This window comes from Babylonia areolata, chromosome 17 (genome assembly GCF_041734735.1).
Source record: "Babylonia areolata isolate BAREFJ2019XMU chromosome 17, ASM4173473v1, whole genome shotgun sequence".
NCBI lineage: Eukaryota > Metazoa > Mollusca > Gastropoda > Neogastropoda > Buccinidae > Babylonia > Babylonia areolata.
Window position 1 is genome coordinate 24,039,837 of NC_134892.1, and position 22,134 is coordinate 24,061,970.

Consider the following 22,134-nt stretch of genomic DNA (forward strand, 5'->3'; position numbering starts at 1 on the left):
GTCTCTGTCTCTCTCTCTCTCCCGCTTTCTCTCTCTCTGTAGGTCTCTGCCTCTCTCTTTCTCTCTCTGTGTCTCTGCCTCTGTCTGTCTGTATGTATGTCTCTGTCTCTGTCTCTCTCTCTCAGTCTCTCTCTGTATGTCTCTGTCTCTCTCGCTCTCTCTGTGTCTGTATGTCTCTGTCTCTCACCCTCTGTGTCTCTGCCTCTGTCTGCATGTATGTCTGTCTCTGTCTGTCTCTCTCTCTGTCAGTCTCTCTCTCTCTCTCTCTATCTATCTATCTAGCTAGCTAGCTATCTGTCTGTCTGTCTCTCCCTACTTTCATTAATCATCCCTTCATGTCATTTTCCCTCGCAGTTCTTTTTCTGTAGTCTCTTTCCGTAGCCACCCACCCATCCCCACCCGACTCTTCCTCATCACGTGGTGCTCGCGTGGAAAACGTGATGGAAAGGCATGTTGCTGTCAAGAAGTCAGTCATGTGAAGGTTCTGATCGGTGCGTGTGTGTGTGTGCGTGCGTGCGTGCGTGCGTGTGTGTGTGTGTGTGTGTGTGTGTGTGTGTGTGTGTGCGTGTGTGTGTGTGTGTGTGTGTGTGTGTGTGAAGTCAATGTGGTCTTTATTGAGGGTAAAAGAATAAGCTTTTACAGCATTTTGACATACTCCCCTCGAAAAAAACCAAACAAACCAGAAAGTACACAAAAAAAAAAGAGGAAGAAATGGGGGAAGTGGGGGTTGGGAAAGGATAAGAGAGAGAGAGAGAGAGAGAGAGAGAGAGAGAGAGATTGATTGATTGATATGGATACTCATATAGCGCCTATCCTCGGTCGGAGACCAAGCTCTAAGCACTTGACAAACACGGAGTCATTTACACAACAGGCTGCCTACCTGGGTAGAGCTGACTGACGGCTGCTACTGGGCGCTCATCATTCGTTGCCTGTGTCATTCACTCAGATTTCAGGCACGCATTTCATACACACTCAGACAAACATGTAACATTTAACATTTTACGTGTATGACCGTTTTGCTTATTTACCCTGCCATGTAGGCAGCCACACTCCGTTTTCGAGGGTGTGCATGTGGGTATGTTCTTGTTTCCATAACCCACCGAACGCTGACATGGATTACAGGATCTTTAACGTGCGTGTTTGATCTTCTGCGTGCGTATACACACCAAGGGGGTCTGCACATATTATGTTGGGAGAGAGAGAGAGAGAGAGAGAGAGAGAGAGTCTATCAGTCTGTCTGTCTCTGCCTGTCTGTCTCTGTTTGTCTGTGTGTCTCTGTGCGCGTGCGTGTTCGTGTGTGTGTGTGTGTGTGTTTGATGGAACTATTGTGCTGTTTTCATGTGATGATTCACAATTGCAGCCTGTGTTATTAACTTATTAAGTAAGTTGGTTCATTTATTCTTCATCTGTACCGATGACCTGTTATGTGTCATCATGCTCTATTACATCTGTAGCGTCTTCGGAGACTCTTAGAGGCCTATATATCCGGAGTTTGCGCCATATATATACTATAGATGATTTTTATCATTATCCTTGTTGTTGTTGTTGTCAATGTAATCATTATCATTGTTGCTATCACTACTAGTAGTAGTAGTATCATCCCTATGCCGACTGTCCTAAAACCCTCTTGGCCGAGAGAGTGGGGGTGTGTAACTATGATCAAATTCTAGCCCAGATAGTCGGGACAGTAGTTGCCTCCTCTGCTGTTCTGATGGTCATAGTCGGACACGACTGACTATCATACAGTTATTATTATTATTATTGTTGTTGTTGTTGTCATTATCATTATTATTGTCATTATCATTAGTATTTTTTGTTGTATTTTGTATTTCTTTTTATCACAACAGATTTCTCTGTGTGAAATTCGGGCTGCTCTCCCCAGGGAGAGCGCGTCGCTATACTACAGCGCCACCCTTTTTTTTTTTGGTATTTTTCCTGCGTGCAGTTTTTATTTGTTTTTCCTATTGACGTGGATTTTTCTACAGAATTTTGCCAGGAACAACCCTTTTGTTGTCATGGGTTCTTTTACGTGCGCTAAGTGCGTGCTGCGCACGGGACCTCGGTTTATCGTCTCATCCGAATGACTAGTGTCCAGACCACCACTCGAGGTCTAGTGGAGGGGGAGAAAATATCGGCGGCTGAGCCGTGATTCGAACCAGCGCGCTCAGATTCTCTCGCTTCCTAGGTGGACGCGTTACCTCTAGGCCATCACTCCATCACTGTTTTTAGTTCTTTTTTTACCATTATATAGGAAAGGGGTGGAATGAAAACGTACGCCAACTGGTGCTGTATAAGTCAAACCATTCTAGAGGGCTGGCATTTTGATCAGACAGGATTGTTTCCTTGTGGATGCGAATACATATTTTTCTTGATTAATTCTGCTGGTTTGCTCCTGTCGTTCTAACCTTTTGTTTGCTTCAGTCACTGATGAGCTGGGTCTTTTATTTTCATCATCATAACATCAAATAGCAAATAATATCGTAAGGAATGAATAGATCAACAAAACTGCTTGCCAATATAAGATAACCCGGTTTTCATAATCGTTGTCTGAAGCTGAATGCCTGCATTTTTTTTTTTCAGCCTTTCCCGCAACAAAGGACAAACTACACGAGCTCTCTCTCTCTCTCTCTCTCTCTCTCTCTCTCTCTCTCTCTCACACACACACACACACACACACACACACACACACACACACACACACACCACAGACTGACTTAGTCCTCAAAGATCCAAACAGCCATCTGTATCTTTGGCAAAAATCAATCTCTCTACCGTTCCACCGGGAGAGATGCCGTATTAGCTCCCTTTAGAGCAGTGGCAACTAATACTACTACTAATAATAATGGTATTCATATAGCGCTGAATCTTGTGCAGAGACAAATCTAAGTGCTTTCGCACCAGTCATTCACACGCATGCATAACTCTAAAACTGAAGAAACTGAAGACAAGGAAGGGGCAGGGAAGGGAGGCTATTTTTTTTGGGGGGGGGGGGGGGGGGGGGGGGGGGGGGGGGGGGGGGGTTAAGGCCAGACTTGAAAGAACTGAGAGTGGAGACTTGACGAAGCGAAACAGGAAGTTCATTCCAATTGCAAGGTCCAGAGACAGAGAAAGATCGGCGGCCAACAGTCGAGTTGGAATCACTCGTCGAATGAGTAGACAAAGACCTCTTCGTCATTCACTGCAGTGGACCCCCCAGGTGTGTGTGAAGACGTGTCATGGTTGCACAGCAGCCGTCCACACACACTGCAGATGTCAGACATCACGGTCCATTGCCCACACTTCTCACGTTGGTTCTGAACAGTTTCAGTTTCAGTTTCAGTAGCTCAAGGAGGCGTCACTGCGTTCGGACAAATCCATATACGCTACACCACATCTGCCAAGCAGATGCCTGACCAGCAGCGTAACCCAACGCGCTTAGTCAGGCCTTGAGAAAAAAAAGTAAATAAATAATAGATGAATACATAAAAAAAGAACTACTACTACTAATAATAATATGTATAAGGCGCAAAAAACTTGAAATCAACAATAAACGTACAATTTTTTTTTTTTTAATAAAATAAAATAAATAAATACATAATAATAAAAATAAAATAAATAAATAAGTAATAATAAAATAAAATAAATAGATAAATAAATAAATAAAAACGATCAGAATGAAAGCAGTCCTCCCGCTTCTGGTAACAACAGCTACAGACATGGGCATCGACATCATACAGGATGATACATGATGAGAGTGATTTGCGCACTGTATATGATCCGCTTCCAAAAAAACAAAAAAAAACAAAAAAAGGCCAAAGCACACCCATCCAGCCTAGAATTTTTTTGAAAATCAGAAATACAAATCTTACGCTAACATCAGTCAGCCCCTTTGGCACACAGACCATATCCACTGGTTGCTGTCTTTGGCTGTCATTTCCCAGGTTGGGGAATTAATGTCCCTTTGATGGAGTCTCCCGTCGGTCCGACGGATGAGTAGGCAGGCAGGCTTATCTGTCGGTGTGTGTCCTCATATGGGAGAAGAGGCCGATTCTGGATGCGCAGCACTTCCCACAGGTGTTGCAAGGGAAAACGTCTCCAGAAGTTGAGCCCTGCTTCCTTCGCTCACGCTTCTCCTTAATGGCCAGCGTTCTCTTGTTTTCTGACGTCTTTATTCCACTAGAGCACAGCATCCTCCAACCACGCTCTTGCTGGAGGGTGCTGTGCTCTAGTGGAATAAAGACGTTTGAAAACAAAAGAATGCTGGCCATTAAGGAGAAGCGTGAGCGAAGGAAGCAGGGCTCAACTTCTGGAGACGTTTTCCCTTGCAACACCTGTGGGAAGTGCTGCGCATCCAGAATCGGCCTCTTCTCCCATATGAGGACACACACCGACAGATAAGCCTGCCTGCCTACTCATCAGTCGGTCCGACGGGAGACTCCATCACACACACACACACACACACACACACACACACACACACACACACACACACATATATATATATATATATATATATATATATATATATATATATCATCTGTCATTATTGCTATTAATATTGTTATTATTGTTGGTGGTGTTTTGTTGATTTTGTTGTTCTTCTTCTTGCTTTTATCATTATCATTAGTAGTAGTAGTACTATCATCATCATCATTATTATCATTATTGTTGTTGTTGTTTGTGTTGTTGTTGTCATTATTATTATTCATATTGTTTTGGTTGTCGTTGTTGTTGTTGCTAAGCCCAGTAAGAACAATATGATATCATTTCCCAACCCTGAAGCCCAGCTGTACGTGTTGTCCACAGGAATGCTGCAGCGAAGGGACAGCAGCAGCAGCAGCAGCAGTCAGGGTCAGCCTGACACCTCGCTGACAGCCTCACACCACCCGGACATCTCTCTGCTGCCAGCCACAGACGTGGGTCAAACAGGTTCCAGACCTGCTGGATTTCTGACCTCTGGGGCCAGTTCCATGACCACAAGCAGCTCCCTGATGTCAAACAGTTCCCTGGCAACAAGCAGTTCCCTAAAAACAAGTAGTTTCATGTCTGCTGACTTTCTGACCACCGGCACTATTTCCTGGGCAACAAACAGTTCTCCAACGAACAGTTCCCCAACAAACAGTTCCCTGGCAACAAGCAGTTCCCTGAAAACAATTTGTTCTGGGTCTGCTGAATTTCGGACCACCGGGACTATTTCCTTGGCAACAAACAGTTCCCCAACAAACAGTTCCCTAACAAGCAGAAGTTCCATGGCCATATACACAAGTTCTATGACAAGCAGCTCGCAGCCCCTGAGTTCCCCACAGTCCCTGATTCACGACACTGACGGATCTTCTGCAGACAAACAGTACACACACACCGATGCCGAGGAATCACTTCCGACAGAGGCCAGCCCTAACCGAGGCTCACGTGTCGCTGTGACGACAACACCAGGGAATGAAACGCATGTTGCCTCACCCAGAGAAAGCAGCAGTGATGTTGCCGCCAACACGACACTTTCACAGCAAGGCCAGCCGTTAACTGTTTCACAGCAAGGCCAGCCGTTAACTGTTTCACAGCAAGGGCAGAAACAGCAGCAAGACCCGTCAAGCCCGGAGAACAAGGATCAAGAAGAAACAACAGAGAAACAGCAGATCCAGGCACCTCCACACCAGGCGCTGATGCATCAGACAAGCCAGAACATCGCCATTGGCGCCTCTGTACCGGGCTCAAGGGACAGCCCCATCATCGTCTGTTTGCCCATGGCAGTGCCCTCGTCAAGTCCTCTCAGCAGTCAGGTCCCCAGGTGCAGTCCTGGCCTCCTGTCGTCAGAGCACAGTGGTGAAGCCTCGTCCTCGTCAGAGGACTCCTCCGCCAGACACTGCATCAGCAAGCCGCTCAAGAAGCGGAAAGTGTGCAGCGACAGCGGAGCCGATGAGTGCCCCTCGCCCTACGTCCCTCCCCTCCACCCTCCGGCAGCTAAACGTGTCCGGGTGGACCTGAACGAATGGAAGAACCAGCGCGTGCTGGCCCGGAGATTGCAAGGGGTGTTTCACCCTGGCCGGATTACTGGACACAAAAACAACCAGGATGTCGTCATTCGGTTCGATGACGACGACGATGATGACGACGCAAGCACCGTGACGTTCGAGAACGTGTTTGACGGGTGGGAGAATGACGTCATCAGTGACACGTGCCCCATGTCAATGATGATCCGGATCGGGTCGTCAGTGTGCGTACGGCTCAACACGGACGACAAGCACTTCAATCAGGGTGTGCTGATGGAGAAGAAAGCCGGCAAGACTGGAACCCTGTACAGAGTGAGGCTGAGCCCTGGAAGTCGGCAGGCCGTGGAAGAAGACCACTGGGTGTCGCGCGTCAACCTCCGGCTGCTGCAAGCCCCGTGGTCTGAGGAGTGCGAGGAGCCTCCACTGCCCACGCCGCGTCTTCAGTCTCTGCTGACCGCCGTTTCCCCACCTGGTCAGTCAGACTACCAGCAGCCATACAGCGTCAAGTCCAACGTCCCCCCCGAATCTTCCACACACACGACAACGTCAACGACTACAAACGTCATATCATCCGCTGTAAGCACGGCTTTCTCTGAGAGTTCGGTATACACAGTGGCCGCAAAGTCCGTGAAGGATCAGAAGGGATGGACACAGCCACAGTCCAAAGGGGGTCCAAGCGGAAGTCCTGGTGTTTATTCCTCAGAGCTGAAGTCATCAGCGCTGTGCCAGGCCATCTACAAGAAAGGCGACGTGGTCACCACGCCAACAGGCATCCGCAAGAAGTTCAACGGCAAGCAGTGGCGAAGGCTGTGCTCCCGAGAGGGGTGCAACAAGGAATCCCAGAGAAGGGGATTCTGCTCCAGGCATCTCTCCCTCAAGGGATATAGCTGGGTCCCTGGCCGAGCCTTCCCCGGCTTCTCCAAGAAAGGGGAACTGCAGGGCAGGCACAACAACTGGCTGTCAGAGTCGGGGAAGGGCGACGCGTCGTGTTTCATCGTCATGGACAACACGGGCGACAAGCTGATGTCTCTGGGAAGGTCACCTTCCATCCCTGCGTCTTCAGTCCCGCCTCAAAGTTACCTGTCCCCAAGGATGGGTCAGATCCAGCCCATGGTTTACCACGTGTCCACCCTCTCCCCGCTACCCACCCACCTCACCTCTCAGAACGCTCAACGTTTTAGCTTCCCTTCACACACCGGCTCAGAACCTTTTCCGTCAACAGCAGACATCGCCAGTTCTGGTGCGGCGTCCAGTGTCGCTGTGAAGCACTCCGGGCTGCCCGTGCTCCCACTACACATGATCACCAGCAGCATCAAGAACAAGATCCGAACGCTGTCACAGACGAGACAGGATGCTGTGTGCAGCATGGACTCTGACCTGGATGTGGCGGAGCCTCAGCGACGCGGACAGTCCGCTGTGGAGATGCTGACGCCCCAGAGACTCTCCCACCGGCCCCTCGTCAGTCCCTCCGGCTCTGTGTTAGGCTCCGGCACCGCCAGGCCTCGCGGCAATCTGCTTACCTCCCCTGCCCAGCAGGTGTTCTACGCCCCTGCCAAAGAACTGTCCGTCTTGCAGAAGAGACTGCACCCTCAAAGTGTGGCGGCCCACAGTCGCCAAACTTCCATGCTGGAGCCAGCCTCCTCGCCGCACTTCTCCGGTCGGCCTGCTCGGGCTGTGGAGCGCGCGCACTCCTACCCACCCATGCGTAGGGTGGATGACTCGCAGACCACGTGGCTGCATCATTCGGATCGGGCCTTGACAAGCGGTGGTTTCCATGACAACGACCCCATTGACCTCACCATGAGCCAACCAACGCTTGTCCCGTCACCCAGTCACGGTGAACCCTCTCCGGATGAGGCCGCCCCGCTGACCACTGTTACCATGGGGACGATGGGTGGGGAAGGAGGGGGTGAAGGTCATAACCTTCAGAGGGCGGGCAGGACAAGGGGAAGCAATCTACAAGAGACGGAGCAGCGCCTGATGCCAGGAACAGCTGTGGAAGGTCAAGGTCACACACATGGATGGAAAGGGGCCGTAGGTGAGCGTCGGTTGTCCTTCAGTGTGTGTGTGTGTGTGTGTGTGTGTGTGTGTGTGTTGAATAGCATCATTTACTGTTTCACGTGAGATCTGTATGTAGCGCAGATTTCACCACTCTTTACTGATTTTGGAAAACGTAACGAAGACGCCTCCAATTCGTATGTGTAAACCGATGAACATACATGTTAGATTATATGTAAATGCCTAAGTATGCGTAAGCTTATATGTATATGCACAGTCGTCAGAAACTTTTGTTATTTGCATTACTAGTTCTTCATTGTTCAGTAACCGACGACGAAGATTAATAGCTGTTGAGAAATAATTATCTTCTTGCTGTGCGTGAATGGGGTTTGATTCGGATCTTTGGCGATGGTAGATCAATGCCGGAGTTGGTATGGTTAGGACGTGTTCACTGAGCATGAAAAGGTGTGTACAACTACGCTGTTATAATGATCATGACAAAACAACCAATCATCTTGCGCGCGCACACACACACACACACACACACACAAATACACCACTTGCTGACTTGTGCACGCGCACTCGCACGCTGCGAAAGAGTTTGCATGGCGTACGTTTTGATTTTCACGTACAATTCTGAATAGAAACAGGACTGATCGTGTCTCGAATGACTTTACTCACCACGGCAACCAGGCACAGGAAATTAACTGCTGCACTTTTCCATCGGCAATCAATTATCTGAGTCATTTTATTCTACTAGATTCGTCTGTTATACTGTATCCAAAGTTGGCAATTGTCAGACCACACCTATCTCAAAATTAATCAAAACGGCGTACACTAGCTCATGAAAATGAATCATCTGAAAACCGCGGATACAGTTACTCAGAAACCAGTACAGCTCGCCACACCTCTATTTCTACCATTCAGTTAAGTTTTTATGGTAAAGTCCTATTCTAGCATCCTAAATTCAGGAACCTACATTTTACAGGCAATTTTTGTGCATGTATAAAACGATATTACCATGTATTAGATCAAATAATGTGGAATGAAAGAAACCGGAGCAGTTTTGCGTACTTTTCCGACTGGTCGGCGATAACTCGAGAAATGCAGACGATAAATATATGGCGGAAATACGTCACCACAATGCTCACTGAGAGAAGAATATAGACCGCTCCCTCGACGCGAGCTTCTTGTGTTGACCATAATCATTGGAATGATATTGTTTTGTGACCGAGCTTTTGTATTATATCTCTGTCACGTGTGGAACCAAGTGTGCCTTACAAGATGACTGGCTGTCACCCTATCGGTAAAAATAGCCCGTGCGATCAGTAAGTATCGGCCACTGATTTTGGGTCAAGGCCACAGGATGGTTTGAAGACAGATCTAGTTGCATCGGCAATCTGCAATTCAGGGTAGATTTTTTATGAAAGAAATTATACTGTATCACTTTTTTTTTTTTTTAAGATGATTATTCTTCCAGAATCTTGTTGATCGCATTTGAAACTGGCTTTCCAATAAGTAAAGAGATTAAATTTACTGATTTGTCCTTGATCTCTGGGTTTTGTGAATCATGACATGAAATGTTGTAAAATGTTGGAAATCGGGGAGAAAGAAGATTATAATGTAAAATGATACAAGTAATGATAATAATTTAGAAACAACACCACTTTATAGATCTGTACAAAGTAGCCGGGTCTTTCCGTGTTGTGGCCAGCAGGAGAGAGTGAGGGGAGAGGGAAGGGGGCCTGCCGTGCCTTTGCCTGGCACAGTATAGTGCCTTTCCTGGTCACCACCACCACGTCCTCCCCCTCCCCCATTACGTCACAGCAGCCCATAGTGACCGGCCCTTCCTCTGCCAAAGGTGACCGCCCTGCCGCCAGGTGTCTCCACGCTTCACTGGAGAGATGGCCGTCCACTGAGCTGTCGGCAGCTTCAGTGGGCACAGGTATGACGTTCTGTACCATCACCTTACAGGCCATGTAGATCTGTCTCCAGTTATTTCTCTTCCTTTATTCACTGTCTGCCTGTGTGTATGGATAACTCTTGCACATTCTTGTGCGTCCTTGAAAGTAAACTGATTTAATCATGTACCAATAGGTACAATTGTATTAATGATGGATGGATGGATACATAGAATAGGTAGAGCTCTCTCTCTCTCTCTCTCTCTCTCTCTCTCTCTGTGTGTGTGTGTGTGTGTGTGTAGATGGATGGTTGGATGGATGGATATATGGAGGTTGTGTGTGTGTGTGTGTTCAGTCCCAGTTGTATAATGCTGACCTGCTAAAGACTTAACCCCTTTCATGTGTATACACAGGGAAAAGATCTAATATACACATCAAAGATACTGTAATCCTTGTCATTGTTCAGTGGGTTATAGAAACATGAACATACCCAGCATGCACACCCTCAAAAACAGAGTATGACTGCATGTACCTCTTGGTGTAAAAATGGTAATTCATGTTGTGAGTTGCGGCTCATAAAAAACGAAAAAGAAAAAAGAAAGAATACTACAGTATAGCAGAGCAGAGCTCAACAGTAGATATCAACTTATATTAATGAAGACTTCATTGAATTACTTTAAAACACACACACACACACACACACACACACACACACACACACACACACACACATTCAGGAAACAAAACTTTCATCCTTGAAATATGAACATATCCATGACATAATGATGATGATAATAATGATAATGTTAATGATTTAATTTTTAAAGTGCTTTTCCATATAAAACATGCTCATTTGCACTTCACAGTGTAAAAACTGATGTTCAAAACATGCATTTAAACACTAAAATGAAAAACTTATGTATATGACCATTCACAGGCAGCCAACTAAACACACAAGCACTAATATATGTTCATACATTCTCTCTCTCTCTCTCTCTCTCTCTCTCTCTCACACACACACACACACACACACACACACACACACACACACACACACATGGTACAAATAGTACTTTTATGTAGTGCTTTCAAACCTAAAGCGCTTCACAGTAACACATATTGCTTTCTGCAGCGATGAAGATGGACGATAACGTGGAGAATGATGATGACGATGTGTTTGAAGTGGCTGCTGAGCCTTACGCCTGTACCATCACCATCAAGACCTGTGAGCCCTGGTACACCCAGTCTCTTAGCTGTCTGACAGACACACACCATAGCTCCAGTATTGCGAAGGTTTGTGTTCTGGTCATTCTGTCAGTTCATTATTTAAATTGAAAAGAAGTTTTATATACATTGTACACAAAGTCACTTAGCTCTCTGACTTAAACTGTAGCTCCAGTACTACAAAGGTTTGTGTTTTATTCATTCTCTTTATTAATTTTTTAAATCAAAAAGCTTTATATTTTATATATACATGGTACACCCCAGTCACTTAGTTCTCTGACAGACACACACCGCAGCTCCAATAGCACAAAGGTTTGTGTTGTGTTCATTCTGTCAGTTCATTTTTTTTAATTAAAAAGTATTTCCAGTTTTGCAAAGATTGGTGCTGTGTTTATTCTGTGAAGTAATTTTTGAAAAAAAGAAAAGAAAAAAAGGACTTTTATGTATGTTGCACGACCAGTCTCTCAGCTCTTTGAGAAATACAATAATTCCAATTTTGTGTGTTCTTCTAGCAATTTTTTTTTGGGAATTTTTGTAAATGATTATTTATCTTTCAATTCCCCAGGTCATGAGTTTAATGTACCTTTTAAAAATCTTTTTATTAGTGTTCATGTTTTAGTCAGTCAGTATCTGTAAACAATAATCTGTGTTGGTTCTGTTCAGGTCAGTTGATTAGTTAGTATCTATAAACACTGAAACAGTCAGTAATCTATGGAAGCTACTGTATTTTTCTTGTTTTCATCAGTTAGTTTGTATCTGTAAACTGTCAGTAATCTGTTAACTACTGCACTGTTAATGTTTTGATCAGTCATTCAGTATCTAAACAATAATTTCTGTTCGCTACACTATTATTGATATTTAAATAGTCAATATTGTCTGTAAGCTACTGTACTGTTCATGTTTAAACAGTCAGTAATCTTTGTCAACTCCTGTACTGTCCAGTCTTTAATTGATTGATCAGTCAGTTTGTGTAAACATTCAGTAACTTCTGTAAGCTAATCTTCTATTCAAAAACAGTTAAAAACAACAACACCCCCTCCACACGCCCCACCCCCATTCCCCCAAAAAACCAGTCCTGCAGTAATCTCTGTAAGCTGTTGTCTCTTAACTGTACTGTACAGTTTAAGTTTGATCAGTTAGACCATTTCTGAAAACAGTCAGTCATCCCAAAGTATTGTATTGGTGCATTTAAGATTTTGGTTTTCACTTCTATGTCCTTATGTGCTCTTGTGCGGTATAATGTACTATTGTATATGTACTGTTTCATGTGAGGCACTTTGAGGAGTTTGTGCAATATTAGCACAGTATGGTAGTAATTAGTCAGCATTAGATTGCACTGGCTCTGAGTGCCGCAGCTTTGGGGACTAGTTGGCCTTTGGGAACCATCCCAGCACCGGCTGTCCTAAAACCCTCATGGTTGAGAGAGTGGGATGTAACTTGGACATGACACTCTCCACTATAATCAAAATGTAGCCCAGGTAGTTGTATTGTACGTATTATTATATTGTATTACTCTTTTTGTCACAACAGATTTCTCTGTGTGAAATTCGGGCTGCTCTCCCAAGGGAGAGCACATTGCAACACTGAGAGCGCTACCTTTTCTTGTGTGTGTGATATTTTTTCTGCCTGCAATTTTTATTTGTTTTCCTATTGGAGTGGAATTTTTCTGCAGAATTTTGCCAGGGACAGCCCTTTTTGTTGCTGTGGGTTCTTTTACGTGTGTTGAGTGCATGCTGCACACAGGACCTCGGTTTATCGTCTCATCCAAATGACTAGTTGGGACAGCAGTTGCCTCCTCTGCTGCTCTAATGGTCATAGTGGGACACAGCTGACTGTCATACACCTGTACACACACCTGTCACATGTACCCCATGGCTGTTTCCAGCGGACAGCCCACCTGGCGACAGAGGGTGACAGGAGGATGGAGGGGGGGAGGAAGCTGCACCGGTCGTTGCCCCCCTCCCCCCGCTCCCTCTCCCCCCCCAGACAGTGGCCCCGCCACCCCCTGACTGGGTCGGATCTCTGTCTGGCCGTGGGAACTACAGGTATTGTGTGTGTGTGTGTGTGTGTGTGTGTGTATTGGTGTGGGTGTCTGTATGTCACTGTGTGTGTGTGTGTATGAGTGTATATGCATGTATGTGTGTGAGTGTGTGTGTGTGTGTGAGAGTGTATGTATGGGTGTGGGTGTCTGTATGTCACTCTGTGTGTAAGTGTCTGTATGAGTGTGTGTGTATGTGTGATTGTTCATAATTCTGTAATTTGTAGCATTGTAGTATTCTCTTTGTGTATACAGATATACATCTGTGCATTGTATTCTCATGTATAGTGCTATGTTATTATGCACTATTGTATACGTTTTGTTTCATGTGAGGCGCTTAGAGACTGTTATAATATGGAGAGTTTGCATCACATAAATACTATGTATTATTATTGTTATTATTTTATCATTATTGTTATTATTGTTGCTAAAATGATAGCAATAACGGTAATGATATTATTATTATCATTATTACTACTACTACTACTAGCATTTGTTACTATTATTATTATCATCATCATTATTGTTATCATCATCATTATCATCATCATTATTATTGTCACTCGCCAGGTCATGAAGACAGCATTTGGGAGCACACAGGGTGAGCGAGGACCAGTGCCATCATTATCATTATCATCATCATTATCATTACTATCGTTATCATTATCATCATCATCATTATCATTCCCCAGGTCATGAGGACAGTATTGAGGACACATAGGTTGTGTAAGGACCAAAGCCATTATTATCATTATCATCATCATCATCATTACTATTGTTATCATTACTATTGTTAACATCATTATTATCATCATTATCATTCCCCAGGTCATGAGGACAGTATTGAGGACACATAGGTTGTGTAAGGACCAAAGCCATTATTATCATTATCATCATCATCATTATCATTGCTATTGTTATCATTGTCATCATCATCATTATCATTCCCCAGGTCATGGGGACAGCAGTGAGGACACACAGGGTGTGTGAGAACCAGTGTCATCATTATCATTATCATTATCATCATCATCATCATCATTGCTATTGTTATCATTATCATTATCATCATCATCATTATCATTCCCCAGGTCATGGGGACAGCAGTGAGGACACACAGGGTGTGTGAGGGCCAGTGCCATCATTATCATTATCATCATCATCATCATCATCATCATTGCTATTGTTATCATTATCATTATCATCATCATCATTATCATTCCCCAGGTCATGGGGACAGCAGTGAGGACACACAGGGTGTGTGAGGATCATTGTCATCATTATCATTATCATTACTATTGTTATCATTATCATCATCATCATCATCATTCCCCAGGTCATGGTGACAGCATTGGGGACACATAGGGTGTGTGAGGACCAGTGCCATCATTATCATTATCATCATTACTATTGTTATCATTAATATCATTATTATCATCATTATCATTACTATTGTCACCATTATCATTATCATTCCCCAGGTCATGGGGACAGCAGTGAGGACACAGGGTGTGGGAGGACCAATGCCATCATTATCATTATCATCATCATCATCATTACTATTGTTATCACTACTATTGTTATCATCATAATTGTCATCATTATCATTATCACTCTCCAGGTCATGGGGACAGCAGTGAGGACACACGGGGTGTGCGCGGATCAGTGTCATCATTATCATTATCATTACCATTATCACTCTCCAGGTCATGGGGACAGCAGTGAGGACACACGGGGTGTGTGAGGATCATTGTCATCATTATCATTATCATCATCATCATCATTACTATTGTTATCACTACTATTGTTATCATCATAATTGTCATCATTACCATTATCATTCCCCAGGTCATGGGGACAGCAGTGAGGACGCACCGGGTGTGAGCGGACCAGTGTCGCTGGACGCGAGGACCTCTGGTGGCAGCTCTCTGTCCATACTGCACCACATCCTGTCTTCACCGGGCCCTGACGGTGAGGGTGGGGGTGTGTGTAAAGTGGAGGGTGAGTGTGAATAGTGTGGGTGTGTGTAAAGTGGAGGGTGAGTGTGAATAGTGTGGGTGTGTGGAGAGGGAGCTAGGGGGTGTGTGTAAAGTGGAGGGTGGGTGTGAATAGTGTGGGTGTGTGTAGAGTGAGTGGGTAGGGGGTGTGTGTAAAGTGGAGGGTGAGTGTGAATAGTGTGGGTGTGTGTAGAGTGAGTGGGTAGGGGGTGTGTGTAAAGTGGAGGGTGAGTGTGAATAGTGTGGGTGTGTGTAGAGTGAGTGGGTAGGGGGTGTGTGTAAAGTGGAGGGTGGGTGTGAATAGTGTGGGTGTGTGGAGAGGGGGGTAGGGGGATGTGTAAAGTGGAGGGTGAGTGTGAATAGTGTGTGTGTGTGTGGAGAGGGGGTGGGTTAGGGGTGTGTGTAAAGTGGATGGTGAGTGTGAATAGTGTGGGTGTGTGGAGAGGGGGTGGGTTAGGGGTGTGTGTAAAGTGGAGGGTGAGTGTGAATAGTGTGGGTATGTGGAGAGGGAGTGGGTTGGGGGTGTGTGTAAAGTGGAGGGTGAGTGTGAATAGTGTGGGTGTGTGGAGAGGGGGGTAGGGTGTGTGTGTAAAGTGGAGGGTGAGTGTGAATAGTGTGGGTGTGTGGAGAGGGGGTGGGTTAGGGGTGTGTGTAAAGTGGAGGGTGAGTGTGAATAGTGTGGGTGTGTGGAGAGGGGCGTAGGGGGTGTGTGTAAAGTGGAGGGTGAGTGTGAATAGTGTGGGTGTGTGTGTAAAGTGGAGGGTGAGTGTGAATAGTGTGGGTGTGTGGAGAGGGGGGTAGGGTGTGTGTGTAAAGTGGAGGGTGAGTGTGAATAGTGTGGGTGTGTGTGGAGAGGGGGTTGGGGGTGTGTGTAAAGTGGAGGGTGGGTGTGAATAGTGTGGGTGTGTGGAGAGGGGGGTAGGGGGTGTGTGTAAAGTGGAGGATGAGTGTGAATAATGTGGGTATGTGGAGAGGGAGTGGGTTGGGGGTGTGTGTAAAGTGGAGGGTGGGTGTGAATAGTGTGGGTGTGTGTAAAGTTGAGGGTGAGTGTGAATAGTGTGGGTGTGTGGAGAGGGGGTGTGTTGGGGGGTAGGGGTGGGTAGGTGTGGGTGTAGAGCAGAGGGTATGTGTATGAGTGAAGATGGTTGAGGAGATGTGTGTGAATACTTCTCACAACACCTCTGGTGAAGGAGCTATCTGTTTGTTTCAGAACACCCTCACCAGCACTCCGTAAACTTCCCCCCTTCCTCCACCGCCTCCCCCACCGTCTCCTACTCCACCCCCTCCCCGCTCCCTCCCACTTCCTCCCCCTACGCCCCCTCCCTCGTCAACTCCCCTGTCAGATTGGCCCAACCCCACTCCCACCCCCTTCCCCACCTTCCAGCCTTCACCACCAAACCCATGCCATTATCATCATCATCATCATCATCGCTGCAACCCCTGACACAGAGCGACCTTGCTGTCAGCTGTATGGAGGAGGACAGAAGAAATGGAGGAACGCTGTCGCCGAAGCAGCCGCCAAGCTTTGCTCCCCTTCTCCAGTGCTCTCCCCTGGGAGACGCAGATGCCTGCAAGCCGCCCGGCCTGTGTCCAGCTGACGATAAAAACAGCTGCGGAGAAGCGGGCCTTTCTGTGGAATGGGGCTCGTCTCGGGAGGCAGACTTCTACAGAAGAAAGTCTGACTCCCCCTCGAAAGAAGACTCGCTCGTCAGTTGTCAAGATATCTGCCCGAAAATGGAACCTTCCGTGAAAATGGACTTGCTCAGTGACAGGGGAGGTCCCTGCCTGGAGGAGGGAAGGAAGAGGGAGGCGGGAGCGGCTCAGGAGAGCGCACAGACAGACGCTGAGGAGGAGAGGAGGGGGGCGGACAGAGAGGTTGTCACGGTGACCACGGGCGACAGACATCGGCAGGGGCTTCGGAGATCTTCCTCTTCCACCGAAGGGCGCCAGGTGAGTCACTGAAAGAAAAGGTCTTCACGTAAATTAGACAAGAAAACAAAGTTAAACATACGCTCTTTCTGCAACATTATGACAAAGCCTCTCTCAAAAAAGAAGAAAAAAAGCTGTTAAGAAAAACTTGTGGGCTCTGTTTAAGTAGTACAAAAACAACAACAGTTGTTTGTTATGGTAGTGCTTTCTTAGTCACTTGTATTTTGCTGGCTTGCTTGCTGGCGTTTGCCCCTGTGGTGTTTCCCAGTATTTTCAAGGGGATTTAGTATGTGTGATGACTTTGTGTGTGTTTTCTGAATGAAGTATGGCTTTGACAGTGCACTCAGCTGTTATAGGGCTGGTGGACACAAATTGTGGTGCAGCTGTACTGATGGGGTACAGTGCACTCAGCTGTTGTAGGGTTGGTCCACACAAACTGCAGTGCAGCTGTACTGATGGGGTACAGTGCACTCAGCTGTTGTAGGGTTGGTCCACACAAACTGCAGTGCAGCTGTACTGATGGGGTACAGTGCACTCAGCTGTTGTAGGGTTGGTCCACACAAACTGCGGTGCAGCTGCACTGATGGGGTACAGTGCACTCAGCTGTTGTAGGGCTGGTCCACACAAACTGCGGTACAGCTGCACTGATGGGGTACAATGCACTCAGCTGTTGTAGGGCTGTCCTTAGAAACTGCAGTGCAGCTTCACTCAGTTCAGTTCAGTTACTCAAGGAGGCGTCACTGTGTTCAGACAAATCCGTATACGCTACACCACATCTGCTAAGCAGATGCCTGACCAGCAGCGTAACCCAACGCACTTAGTCAGGCCTTGAGGAGAACAGATGCACTGATTGGGTACCACAGTGTTGATTCAGTTTGTGGTTTCTTGCGACCAGGAGGTGAAGGCGAAGCACAAGCCCCCTCCGTTGTCAGTGCAGACAACGGACAGCAGTCACAGTGCAGATCTGACCTCAGGGTTCCTGCACTCTAAACGGGTCTCCAAGCGACAGCAGTCTGCTGGTGACAGTGAAAGGTTGGTGTGTGTGTGTGTGTGTGTGTATGTGTGTGAGTGTATGTGTGTGTGTGAATTGTGTGTGTGTGTGTTGGAGTATGTGTGTGAGAGAGTGAGTGTGTGTGTGTGAGTGTTTGTGTGTGTATATGTGTGTGTGTGAATGTTTGTGTGTGTGTGTATGTGGTGGTGTGTGTGTGATAGTGTATGTGTGTGTGTGTGTGAGTGTGTTTGTTGGAATATGTGTGTGAGAGAGTGAGTGTGTCTGTGTGTGTGTGTGTGAGTTGCGAATGTGTGTGTGTTTCAGAGATAGATAAGAGTGTGTGTGTGCGAGAGTGAGAAAGTGAGTTTGAGACAAAGGAAGGAAATGTTTGGAAATGTTTGTGTCTATGTGTGTGTGTATGTGTCTTATAGTGAGTATGTGTGTATTTTTAAATGCATATACAAAAGAAAATACACACATACTCACCTTGATGCTCATACACACTCGCACATGTGGTGTATGTATATAAATGGTGTACACGGTGGGTGTGGGAAGTTTTCATATTGTAAGGTGTGAACACAATGTAAACAGGCTGTGTGAGTGGTATACAGTGGGTGTGAGTAGTGTTCATAATGTAATGTGTGAACAGGGTGTAAATAGGTTGTGTGAGTGACCTGGAGATAAGTAGAGTGTGTATGCAGGTTTATGAGTGTGTGATTAATGTTGGGATGTGTAGATTTACCAGATAGATGATCAGGGTTTCTGTTAAACTAAACATCTTTGGGCTCCCAGGGATTCTTTTGCCATAACTCAATATATATTTGTTCATTTACCTCACTCTTTCTCTCCACTTCTGTCCTATGTTGATATGTCATTTCGCTTGAGGTTGCTGAACACACCTGACTTAAAATCTGTGATTGTTCCTGACTTGTTGCAAAGGTGTACTGGGTTCCAGGTTTGTGCAGTAAGAGTGGATTGGGAGCAAGAAGTTTTGTTGCCAGGAGAAGGTGGGGGAAGGAAGATAGAACCGACACTACACTGACTCCTTGAGGGGGGAGGTGAACACAGGAAAAAAACCACTCTCAAACGCTGGTAATGATACTGCCAGAGTGAAGCATTTGGATTTGCTGGTGAATAGAGATACCTAACTCAGTGCACAGGCCGCCAGAATGAAGCTTTCAGATTGCTGTAGTTGTGAACAGGGCTTCTGATAGTTAAAAGTCTTGGGGGTCCCAGGGATTCTTTCGCCATCATCCTTGCTAGGGGTTCTCCAGACTGTCCTCACTTTTATTCCTCACTTTCTGTACAAACCTGCAGTGCTGAACACATGCTGAGGAAGGCAAGCTTTCTAATACGTTAGTCTTTTGGTTTCTGGGCCGAGATGTGATAAAAGGGAAACAACTTTTCTTGGTAGTTGATGATCCTGGCGTCAGCCTGAATCAGACAGCGTTTTCACTCTGTTTATGTGTTCGTTCTGGAAATTTTAGAACATGCCAGGGACCTGCTTGATAATCATGCCATGTGTACCTTCCAGTTTCAAAGCATCAGGGATGCGTGTTTATGCATTGTCAGACGCCCTGAGTGAATGCCGATAGCTAACGCTATGCTGACGCCCTGAGTGAATTCTGATATCTAATGCTGAGTGAATACTGATACCTAACGCTATGCTGATGCCCTGAGTGAATGCCGATACGTGACGCTATGCTGATGCCCTGAGTGACTGCCGATACCTAACGCTGTGCTGACCCCCTGAGTGACTGCTGATACCTAACACTATGCTGACGCCCTGAGTGACTGCCGATACCTAACGCTATGCTGACGCCCTGAGTGACTACCGATACCTAACGCTATGCTGACACCCTGAGTGACTGCCGATACCTAACGCTATGCTGACACCCTGAGTGACTGCCGATACCTAACGCTATGCTGACACCCTGAGTGACTGCCGATACCTAACGCTATGCTGACGCCCTGAGTGACTGCCGATACCTAACGCTATGCTGACACCCTGAGTGAATGCCGATACCTAACGCTATGCTGACACCCTGAGTGAATGTCGATACCTAACACTATGCTGACACCCTGAGTGACTGCCGATACCTAATGCTATGCTGATCCCCTGAGTGAATGTCGATACCTAACGCTATGCTGACGCCAGTAGAAAAATAGCTTTCAGAATAGACGTCAGCTAACAGTGCACTGACACCCCCAACAAGGACGCCTGACACCACGCTGACACAGAATGACTGACATGTTACAGTGGGCAGTGAATAAATATATCTGACAACACAGTTAACTTTTCTAGAAGGATAGCATTCTGATCCAAAATGGATATTCAAAACTCCATTGAATATGGTTTCATTGCAGGCACTGAAAGCCAAATGCATGTCGAGTTTGCACCATATAAGTTCTAAGTATTATCATTATTGTTGTTATTATTTAAAGGTCATTCTTTTGGGCGGTGGGGCAATAGGAATGGGAGTGTGGGGGGTGGGGGCTGTAAGTGAATTTATGGATTTGTGGATTTGCAAAGGAAAACCATGTGTGATGTGTGTGTGTTTGTGTGTGTGTGTGTGTGTGTGAGGCATACTTTGTCAGTTGTGATTTTTTGATGTGATGAATCATATCAGTAATATTGTCTTGGCATATATATACATACATATATATACATACAAGTATATTGAGTCATAGGAGGTGCTTCGAGCCCATTATACATAAGAGTTTGTGCCATATAAGTACTGTCTCTTCTACTTCTTTTTCTTAATCATTATTATCATTTTTGTTATTGCTATTTTTTAAAAGTCATCCTCAGGAGGTGGGGCATGAGTGGATTAGCGGGTGATTTGGGGAACTGTATGAAGTGAGGACATGCCAACAGTGATGAACCACAAAACGGTGGTGTATTATGCTGTAAAGGATTCTACAGGAGACGGATTTGAACAGCAGTAGTGAATTTTTCAGTCTTGTGTATATTTCCTGTTTGTGAGTGGGTGTTCTGTACGTGTGTGTGTGTTGGGGGGGAGGGGGGGGGGCGGGGGGGGGTGTACTTTGTTCTTCTTTGATGCGATGATTCATATATCCAAACTGCGACGGCGTTGTGCTGTGCAAAATTCTACAGGAGATGGACATTGAACAACAGTGGTCAGTTTCCAGTCTTGTGTATAGTTCCTGTTTGTGAGTGGGTGTTCTCTGTGTATGTATGTGAGTGTGTGTGTGTTTGTGGGGGTGTGTGCTTTGTGCTTTGGTGAAGCAATGATTCCTGTTTCCAAACTGCAATGGCGTTGTGTTGCGGTTTGCTGTGCAGGATTCTGGAGGAGATGGACTTTGAGAGGCAGCTGGAGAGCCTGCCGCAGTTTGTTCCCGAGGACACGGAGCTGACGGCGCCCCTGCCCCAGAGTCCTCGCGCCATCCTCAACATCTATCGGATGAAGAAGAAGATCTCCAGTCTGGGTACGTTGTTTCAATGTCTGTAGGATGAAGAAGAAAATCTCCAGTCTGGGTATGTTGTGTCAACATCTGTAGGATGAAGAAGAAAATCTCCGGTCTGGGTACGTTGTTTCAACATCTATAGGATGAAGAAGAAAATCTCCAGTCTGGGTACGTTGTTTCAACATCTATAGGATGAAGAAGAAAATCTCCAGCCTGGGTACGTTGTTTCAATATCTATAGGATGAAGAAGAAAATCTCCAGTCTGGGTACGTTGTTTCAACATCTATAGGATGAAGAAGAAAATCTCCAGTCTGGGTATGTTGTTTCAGTGTCTATAGGATGAAGAAGAAAATCTCCAGTCTGGGTACGTTGTTTCAACATCTATAGGATGAAGAAGAAAATCTCCGGTCTGGGTACGTTGTTTGAACATCTATAGGATGAAGAAGAAAATCTCCGGTCTGGGTACATTGTTTCAACATCTATAGGATGAAGAAGACGATCTCCAGTCTGGGTACATTGTTTCAATGTCTGTAGGATGAAGAAGAAAATCTCCAGTCTGGTACGTTGTTTGAACATCTATAGGATGACATTGTTTGAACATCTATAGGATGAAGAAGAAAATCTCCAGTCTGGGTACGTTGTTTCAACATCTATAGGATGAAGA

The 22,134-nt window shown here is 45.9% G+C and overlaps 1 protein-coding gene across 2 annotated transcripts in view; it reads left to right on the plus strand.

Annotated features, from left to right (window-relative positions):
• Positions 1-22,134, plus strand: part of LOC143291769 (uncharacterized) — a 61,931-nt gene that overhangs the window by 34,132 nt on the left and 5,665 nt on the right. Inside the window, exons 2-9 of one of the 2 annotated variants that reach the window (XM_076601909.1) lie at positions 4,786-8,004; positions 9,682-9,909; positions 10,998-11,158; positions 12,975-13,134; positions 14,973-15,095; positions 16,332-17,071; positions 17,946-18,082; positions 21,346-21,491. In XM_076601909.1, the coding sequence (XP_076458024.1) occupies positions 4,788-8,004; positions 9,682-9,909; positions 10,998-11,158; positions 12,975-13,134; positions 14,973-15,095; positions 16,332-17,071; positions 17,946-18,082; positions 21,346-21,491 (4,912 nt within the window). In that variant the 5' untranslated portion in view covers positions 4,786-4,787. The remainder of the gene's footprint in view (positions 1-4,785; positions 8,005-9,681; positions 9,910-10,997; positions 11,159-12,974; positions 13,135-14,972; positions 15,096-16,331; positions 17,072-17,945; positions 18,083-21,345; positions 21,492-22,134) is intronic. The other variant, XM_076601910.1, reaches the window with a different exon arrangement.